The sequence below is a fragment of the Parambassis ranga genome, chromosome 12 (genome assembly GCF_900634625.1).
Source record: "Parambassis ranga chromosome 12, fParRan2.1, whole genome shotgun sequence".
In the NCBI taxonomy this organism is placed as follows: domain Eukaryota; kingdom Metazoa; phylum Chordata; class Actinopteri; family Ambassidae; genus Parambassis; species Parambassis ranga.
This window is the reverse complement of record NC_041032.1, coordinates 7,568,431-7,577,904: the sequence shown is the minus strand read 5'-3', so window position 1 is coordinate 7,577,904 and position 9,474 is coordinate 7,568,431. Positions and strand designations below refer to the sequence as shown.

The 9,474-nt window shown below is 41.7% G+C and overlaps 1 protein-coding gene across 1 annotated transcript; it reads left to right on the top strand.

The window, feature by feature from the left end:
* Window positions 1–1,205: 1,205 nt before the first annotated feature.
* LOC114444195 (sorting nexin-18-like) lies at window positions 1,206–8,328 on the top strand. The gene is made up of 4 exons (XM_028418638.1): window positions 1,206–2,392; window positions 2,848–3,141; window positions 3,788–4,170; window positions 6,633–8,328. Exons 1-4 carry the CDS (start codon window positions 1,632–1,634, stop codon window positions 6,857–6,859), a joined length of 1,665 nt encoding a protein of 554 aa, XP_028274439.1. The 5' UTR covers window positions 1,206–1,631; the 3' UTR covers window positions 6,860–8,328.
* Window positions 8,329–9,474: the final 1,146 nt, after the last annotated feature.

Sequence of the window (9,474 nt, the reverse complement as noted above, 5' to 3'; positions counted from 1 at the left end):
GGTCACTTTACTCACCCCAAGAAATCCATAAATTATGTAGATGTAATCTGCTTATTTGTTTTTTAAAGGCTCAGTTTTTGTTTTTAAAACATGCTGCAGCAGATCTTTGTCCTGCATCAGACTGAAGATCATGTCAGTCATCTGCTGGTTACAGCTGCATTCTGTCAGCAGTACCCGTTCAGCTACACACACAGAAAAATAAAAACCCCAATAAGTAACAGGAAACCACGCTTATACAAAGACTTCTCATCACAACATCAAAATATCCCATCAAAGCATGTTTTTCAAACATAATGACAAACCTGCAGGCTTCTCTGTGGTCTCTGTTGTGCATCTGCCTCCTCACATCTGTGGGTTCACTAATCCCTCACATCCAAGATGATGTCCTACATCAGAGCTTGTTGAAAAACAGTGTATGTGGGATGTAAGAGTGTGTGGTAGAAGCCTGTGAAACGCTATCTCTTTCCACTAGTCTTGTGCTGGCAATGATGCCAACCTGGCTTCATGCTTGACCTTCTTTCCTACTGACGAATCACAGGCCACAATGTCAAAGAGACAGCTGCTAAAATTCTCCACTTCTGATGCTGCTTCACTAGCTTGTTCATTTTGGAGCCCAATTAAATGTATATATGAATTTCAATAGATATTAATTGAGTAAAAACATGTATATAATGCAATATTCTAATATAATCTATATTCTTTGACTAAGGGGATTTACAGTCAGACAGAAGCACGCTGCTAGCAGCTGGACAAGAGGAACTGCCCTCAGCTCTTTTCGAGTGATACAACAGCGACACCTAGTGGAAGAACTGGGAATGCAGAAAGCAAAATAAAATAAAATAAAATAAAATAAAATATGTGGAAACACGAAATTTTTCTAGGAGGGTTATTACATTGCATATTCCAAATGAAAAAAATGAAAGCTGTAGTACAAACGCTATTCTTCTTCAGATAAGTAATAAAAATGTTTCGAATACTGTGTCTGGTTTATATATGTTTTTCTATTGTTACTTACTCGCACAATAAAGATGACAAACATCCATCCAGACTATTAGGTGACAAAGGGATCTAAGGCATGTGTGTTTTTTTTTTTGCCATGTATGAACTGAGTGTCTTGAGTGAACTTGCTTCTGGCTCCACCCTCTATTAGTCAACCAGTCTACTACGTGTTAAGACTGGTGCCTTACAAGCATCTGGGAGAAGGAGAGAGAGCAGAGAGGCAAAAAAGACTTTCCCCCGGCGTTTATTTGGAGGAATGAAACGGTTACGCAGCCGTCGTCAAGTTTTTCAGCTTAAACTTTAAACTTCTATGGTTAGAAAAGACAGATTCTGTCTGCTTCTCTCCGACTTGGGTAAGTTCTGTATGGAAACAGATGATATTTGAACCCGCAGAGAGGAGCGGAGACAGAGGAGGTGGGTGTCGGATACAAGGCTGTGTGTTTCTCTTCTTGTTCTTTTGCGCATTGAAAGAAACTTGGTCAAAAGTGGAAAAGTGAAGAAGTGGAAAAGCCTCACGATCGCTGCAGCTTCTCAATCCAGTTTAAGCTCTAGAGCGACCCAGGTCCTGGAAAAAAAACTTACAGGGGAGACTGCAGTGAAAACCAGAAAGACTCACAAATAAGTTTACAGTTATGGCTTTAAGGGGCAGAGTGCTGTATGATTTCAACTCTGAAAACCCAGGGGAGATCTCAATAGCAGAGAATGAGGTTGTTACTTTGTTCAGTGAGCAGGAGCTGGAGGGCTGGTTGGAGGGGGAGAACAGCAGGGGGGAGGCAGGCCTCTTCCCTGCCTCCTATGTTGAAATCATCAGGGACCAAAACACCTCCAACACCAACAACAACGGCTTCTCCTCACCCAAAACCAAACCTCAGACCCCTGTCCATGCCTCCTACTCCACATCCCCAGACTCCCAGTCTCAGAAAGGGTTTGAGGCTGGAAGTGGCGGAAGTAGCTTCCACACCAGCCAGGGCAGCGATGATGATTGGGACGATGACTGGGATGACAGTTCTTCTGCTGCAGATGCTCCTAAGGGTCTTGGGACAACCCCCTCTTTGTACCCAGTCACTACCTCCCTGCCAGGGCGCGGCAGCTCCCAACAGCAGCACCAGCAGGCCAAGAGCTCGGCCACAGTGGGGAGGAACCTCAACAGGTTCTCCACCTTCGTCAAGTCCGGAGGGGAAGCCTTTCTGCTCGGGGAGGCCTCAGCTTTTGTGAAAGACGGGGACAGGATCTGTGTGGTGATGGGAAAGCATGGACCAGAGTGGCAGGAGGACCCCTATCCATTCACGTGCACTATTGATGACCCCACCAAGCAGACCAAGTTCAAAGGCATGAAGAGCTACATGTCTTATGGGCTTACACCAACGCACACCAATGTACAAGTCAACCGCAGGTACTAACATTATCCTCCTCTTTGTCTTTATGTCTTTACCAGCCCACATACTCTTAAACAAATGTTTCTTTGGCTTTTCCTCGACCGCCAGTTGTTCCCACAAAATGGTGAAAACAGAGCTGAGTCCTCTTTCCTGTCTGAGAGTCCCCGAGCACCTCTCACTTTGTTTCCTTGTCACAAGTTATTACGAATACATCTCAATCCTACTTTAACCTGTTAGGAGTTCATCCAGTCTCTCCTCTCATATCCTATCTTCCCTACCTTTCACTCCTTTTCTACCATTGTTTTTGTTCTCTCTACCATCTGTTCTCACTCGCCGAACTTTCTTTCATATTTTAGCCTGACTGTAACTGAATTTTTGAAGCTGATTTGGATATCAAGTATTACGTGACACTTTTCTAAATCCCTCCAAGCATGTTCTTCTGCAACTTTATTCTCTCCCGTCCTCCCTGCAGGTATAAACATTTCGATTGGCTCTATGCCCGGCTCGTGGAGCGTTTCCCTGTCATCTCAGTGCCCCACCTGCCTGAGAAGCAGGCCACTGGTCGCTTTGAGGAGGATTTCATCTCCAAGAGGAGGAAGGGTCTGATTTGGTGGATGAACCACATGACCAGCCACCCTGTGCTGGCACGCTGTGACGTTTTCCAGCATTTCCTAACATGCGGGGCGGATGAGAAGGCCTGGAAACAGGGCAAGAGGAAGGCAGAGAGGGACGAGCTGGTTGGGGCCAATTTTTTCCTCACAATCAGGTAGGGAGGAGCGAATGTCTGTGAAATTCTGGATGACTATGGAACACTTTTTACTTGCCAAGTGTTTATAGATGGTAAACAAAGAAATAATGACATCACATCCTGATATTCCCTGCGGCACTGATTGAGGTGCAGGAATGTTTCAATAGATTGAAACACTTGATAGTTCAAGGAAATTGCTTTGAGTCCAGGACCAAGGGCTTCTTTCAGAAGTTGGTATTGTCATTCAGCATTCATGATTCACACAAGGAGCAGCCCATTATAGGGGATGCAGAGACAAACATCTTCACCAATAAGAGGAGGAAATTCACTAATATGCAGTCTTTAATGATCACAGCCTTCCTTAAGCTTGACACTAAACACTCTTAACACTGAAACCTGATCTAATATGTTCATTTTTTGTGTTTAATATTTTATTTTTATGGCCAACACACTCTGTAACAGTGTAGATCTAACTACAGAGTAGTTATCAGTTTTCCTTGTTTTAATGTGCTCTAACTGAAGGCTTTCACCATGAGGAATGTCTGATAGTGTAATAGAGATAAGCGGATCTCAAGGTCAGTTCTCACATACAAAGATGACGTAGTGTTTGAATGGAAAGGGTTTCAAAATAAAGGTCTACATTGATTGTCTCTTCTCTGGTTAGCACGCCTGCTGTCCCTCTGGACCTCCAGGAAGTGGAAAGCAAGATTGAAGGCTTCAAGACATTCACAAAGAAGATGGACGAGAACATAGTTGCTGTGAACACCACCATCAATGAATTTGCCCGCAAACAGATGGCAGGGTTCAAGAAGGAGTACCAGAAGGTCGGACAGTCCTTCAAACTCCTGTCACAGGCATTCGAGTTGGACCAGCAGGCCTACTCGGCAGGCCTGAACAAGGCCATCGCCTACACCGGGGAGGCCTACGAGGTGATAGGAGATTATTTCGCTGAACAGCCACGCCAGGACCTAGACCCCATTTCTGACCTGCTAGACCTCTACAGGGGACACCTGGCCAATTTTCCTGATGTTATCCACGTGCAGAAAGGTGAGAAAGTCTGTGTGAAGTGTAGTGTTGGTGAAGTAGCATACGCAAATAATTCAAAAGTAAAAAAATATTGTGCCATCACAGTTTCTTGGAAATACAGTATTGTGCTGAGCAAAAGAGGCTCACAGTAGGAGCTTCACACTGTCAAAAAGATGCAGTAGAAACATTCTTGTAAAAAAAGCATGCAGATACAGGACCAAGCATGCTGTATTCTTCTTTTGCAGGGAGGTTAAGGATAAGCTAAAGACATGAAGTCCTCTCAATTCGAATGCATGGAACAAAAGACAAACACCTTTCAGGAGTTTCATTTGCATTAAGAAATAATGATGTTTCCAAAGGCCTTGCAGACGGTATCCTCCCTATCTATAAATCATGTCAATATAAACTAAGAGAATATACACAGACCAGGATTCTGAGCTTCTCCCAACCAATGGCAACATCTGTTTTCATTTACTGACTTACAGTGTCAATCTGGGTCGAAAACTGAAACCCTTGGTCCATTGTTATACTGTACTGTGAGGGCCTGTGCATGCTCACAGAAACACATACACACATTTACAAAGGATTTGCAGAGGAGTTAGCTTGTTAGTTCCCTGCAGGTTGGGAGGAGGGAGTCGCTTCTGGCACACAAAGACCAGACATTTGCCAAACCTAGAGGCACAGTTTCTGTAGTCCGCTCAGTTCTGTTCAATAAAAACAATCAAACTGGAAACAGCTTTGAATCGCCAGTGACTGACAGGACTGTGTGATTGAAACATTTTTTTTTCCTGGAAAGAGAACTTTAGAAGTAGTGGACATTTTCTCACTTTTGTTCCTGGAGTTTTGAGGAAGTAGCCAAACATTGAAAATGTATTGGCTTGGTTTGCATGTTGTATGGTCGCCATGAGGTCAATAGTTATAGACACCATTGTCAGATGTTCCTGCTAACATACAAAGTTTCTTGAAATACAGTTAATGCCCTGGCAAGCACCAAAGTGTCGCTCCTTCAGCTCAGCTGTTGTGCAAATAAAAGTAACATGTGATAAACTAATTAATTAGGTTCTGAGTTATGCAAATGAAGTCACATGAAATCCATTAATATCTTGCAAATCGTGTTGAGTAACACTCTTTTCTAGACTGCTGCAGACAGATAGAAACAGTCTGCTGACTAACAACTATGATCTCATTGCCATAATGCAAAGTCTGCACTGCTGTCATATGCTGGAAAAAAAGCAGTTGCTCAACGCTTAAGGTGGACTGCTTCACTGACCTACATGTCTGTACACTATCAACTGTCTCTGCTAGTTCTGTCTGTGAGGTCCAAAGGCTACATCTGATTCGAATGAGTGGAGATTCCTGGGCCTCTTGTCCTGTGTTGCCCTGGGACTGCAGGAATGCAAAATGAAGGAGGATTAGGTTCCCCCCTCCTCCTCCTCCTCGTATTCTTCCCCCTCTTTTCTTCCTTCCTCTTCTTGGTTTTGTGTGTGTGGGTGCAGCGGGTCACAGATCTGTACAAGTTTCCCACCAACACTGCTGTACAAGAGTTCAGATTACAGCTCTTTAATCGCCTTGGCAGTGAGGAGAGCAAAGTCCAAGGTAATATCACCTTGGCTGTGTTCTTAATGTGAGTGTGGAAGAGAGAAAGATCTGATAGAGACACAAGGTCAGGACCAGCTCGCTCATCGTTTCCTCCACATGCTGCCATATTAGTGCTTTTCTCACTGAGTTCCTCTTCCTCTGTCTATCGTTGGTCACGTCTGTCAGACTGTACCACTTCACACAAGTTGAGTCACACTAAACACTCTTGAGTCATGACTGGGCGTTGGGAAACTTGGGGGAAACTGTTAAAAAAGCATGCAGTAACCCAATCCTTTCCATACTATAAAAAATAAACTGGACTGGATATATGTGTCTTGCATTGTAACATTAGTTTGTTTATGGAGTTTTCTTTCCTTATAGAGAGCCTATTTTTTTTTTTTACCATGGTAGCTTTTAAAGAAGTCATTTTTACATTAAGGCCAGTTCCATTTAGTAAATAAGTATTAGCTAATAGCTAGTAATAAGAGCTTTTCTGAAAATTGCTTTCTTCATCATGCCTCACTTTTAGCTTCTCATAACTTTCTACTCTTCTTGCTGTGAGTTAGGGATGAACAGCCTTGTTTGCTTATTGCATGCTCATGTTAGGTCAGAATAATCCGGAAAAATCATCTGGGAATAGAACAGGAATGCATCCTTCAGTTTCAAACAAGTCTTCTTTGTAGCAACCATGTGTTTTCCATATTCCATACTCAATCCATATGTGCTTAGCTAAGCTAACTATGCTAACTATGTCCTGGCTGTAGCAACATATTGTAAATCATAGTAAATAAGTTAATTTCCCATAGGTTTAGGAAGTGTTACATGAGTAACAATATTAATTTATTTTTACAGTTCTTCACCTTTAAAATATATTTCATCTTCGTTCCTCTTCTGTTTTCTCCCAGGTGCACTGACCAAGGTGAAAGACTGTCCCAAGCAAGAAGGTGACCTGCATGACCGCTGCAACATCATATCATGCGCCACGCTGGCAGAAATCCAGCACTTCCACCGCACACGTGTACGTGATTTCCGCTCCCAGATGCAGCACCACCTCCGCCAGCAGATCGGCTTTTTCCAGAAGATCACCGCCAAGCTAGAGGACGCACTTCAGAGATATGATGACGGCCAGTAGGACAAGAGGGAGATAAGGGAGAGGCTGGACTACAAAAGCCTCCAAGGGCATTGGTGGGAAGCCTGAAGTGGGAATCTGATGGTGGTGATGGATGGCTTCGTCCTCTGGTTAGGGAGGACATCTTATATCTTGGAGACTTGGGTTGCGGTGAGTCCTGCTCCTGGTACGAGGGTTGGAAGAAATATAGCACTCTTTCAAAAAAATATAGAATGCATGACAACTTCTTGGATTAACTGGACAGCTCTGATGAATGTACCAGTTACAGGCATTTTGCACATCTTGCAACTCAGCGAGTCAGCGGCAGATATTTAAAACAGCTGTTCTCGGTGTGGCGGGGGCTGCTGTTTGATTCCCGGTCTCAGTGTCATATGGCCATCTCCACTGCTGCACCACTTTGTGAAAGCCCTCCATCAGGTAAAAATGTATAACACAAACATAAGGACACTCCCCAAATCAATTAAACTAGATGGTTTAATGAAAGACAGGAATGATTTTTGTAATCTTTGTATGTTTGTTTGTACTTGAATGACCTACTCAGTATTGTATGTTAGTTTTTGACTATGTAAAGAGTCATAGTCAAAACTCTGCTGAATCAGTTTAGTAGTATTTTCATTTTATAGCTTGAAATTTGACCTACATGTCTGATGTCTGTGTTTTCTTTTAGAAACAGTTTCTCAGTTCTGCTTTTTTCTATCTAGATGTTATATGCAACTCACAGCTAACTCTGAGCTCATTCTGGAGAGGTCAGAGGTCAGACACCTCAATATGATTGATATGTCCTTACATTAAAACACAGAACCAGGATTATGTGGATTTCAGGTGATCATAGCATTTGAAATTCTTCTTTGGAAATCCATGTAATTCATCTCAGAGTTGAGCCTGTGGCATTTAAACTTCAAATGCTACATATAACAGCCTCTACTTGGTATGCTAACTTTGTTGTGATCACTAGATGTGTTTTTGTTGCTGGACTTTTTCAGACCTTTACAAGCTAGAATCCTGGAGAGACATCCTGTACTGATTTAATGAGCCTGACTCAACAGAAAAACCCCTAATCTCAGCAGAGGGTTTTGAGACAGAATATATATATATATATGTACACATATATATATATATGTACACATATATATATATATATGTACACATATATATATATATATATATATATATGTACAGGGAAATATACAAAATACTCCTAAAAAAAGATAAATGACAACTCAATACCATACAACTGCTTACAGTTTGTGTGGAAATTTCAGGATTACATTCTCTTCCCTTTAAAGGTTTATTCTGGGACAGTGCACTATGCTGGCTGGTTTTAGCAGTTTCTAGGATCCATAGAAGTGTATTTAAATACTTTTCATGTAACACAATGGGACAAAATTTCAGCAAACAAATGAAATTTCATTTATGGATCTCTTTGGTTGACTGTTGTTGACTCTTTTTCCAGAATATAATTTATAGTTCTATTTGATCTGTCTCATGTCTCCTCCTTTCATCTGGTCTGTATTCTTCTAAATCCAAAACAAATGAATCCAAATGTACTTATTTAGATGAACCCATTAACCCTGACCTACAAAACATTTTACAACAAATAACATTTCACCCAAACCTCAAGAAACTGTAGTTTGTTTTTAGAAATATCAGCATGCAGAATAAAATCTGTAGTCAGCTGTGCTCAGTCAATTTATCCCAAAAGCGTCTTGGCGCTTGTTTTTTCTGTGCAGGCAGCAGCAGTCCAGGCTCTGATATCTGACACTAGAGGTTACAGACGTCAGCTCAGATTACTAGCAAAGCCCTTCATTATTTAGATGTGCCTTTCTTCTCTCTTCTCACCACTCAGTGTGCATTTTCCTCTTTAATGTGTTTTTATTTTATTAATATTCATTATTCTGCGTTGGCCACTTCATACTTACTGTAGTTAGATTAGGTTTTTGTGGTTTTAATTGTCTATGGAAAAACCCTTCTCTGCCCTCTAAATGCTTTATACCAGAGAGATGATGCTGGCCATGGTGTCATTTGAAAGATTCACATGCACACAAATGTGTTGAATAGTGTTAAAGTAGACTTTTATATACATGACAACCTGAAATGTTACTCTTCAGTGAAAATGTTCAAGATCATTTTTTACGGTTAAGTGTTAACTGAGTAAATGGGTCAGTAGACATCTGAATGCAAACATTTATCTACAGAACATGTAGGCTAAAGGCTTCGATTATCTTTGATCGAGGCTCTGCTGGCTGAGGCCTACTTTGCAAGTTACATAAAATCTATAAGGTGGCTTATGTAATTGTCACACATTTGTTATGTGTTAGACTGCTCAGCTTATAAAACGTGCCTTTTCCTCTATCACCAACAGATGGACAGCTACATTAAAGAATGGTTTTGACGCCATTTTAAATGAGACTGTTTCAGTTTCTTGCAGCTTTGAATCCTAATTGGTTGCTGCCGACCACACCTGGTTCGTTCCTGGTAGCAGCATAGAGAATACCCAGGAGAACATTCCATTAAAACCCAAATTGGTTAGAAACACAAACACAGAGGTTCAGCCATGATTTTTAAACTAGGCCTCCAGTCACTTATGACATCATAACCTGAATGTAATATTCAACGCG

What these genes read in the sequence shown, in the direction of transcription:
- LOC114444195 (XM_028418638.1), top strand. Translation starts at nt 1,632, where the DNA reads ATGGCTTTAAGGGGCAGAGTGCTGTATGATTTCAACTCTGAAAACCCA. An exon ending in AATGTACAAGTCAACCGCAG is followed by an intron (nt 2,393 to 2,847) that starts GTACTAACATTA and finishes TCCTCCCTGCAG; the next exon opens with GTATAAACATTTCGATTGGC. An exon ending in TGTTATCCACGTGCAGAAAG is followed by an intron (nt 4,171 to 6,632) that starts GTGAGAAAGTCT and finishes GTTTTCTCCCAG; the next exon opens with GTGCACTGACCAAGGTGAAA.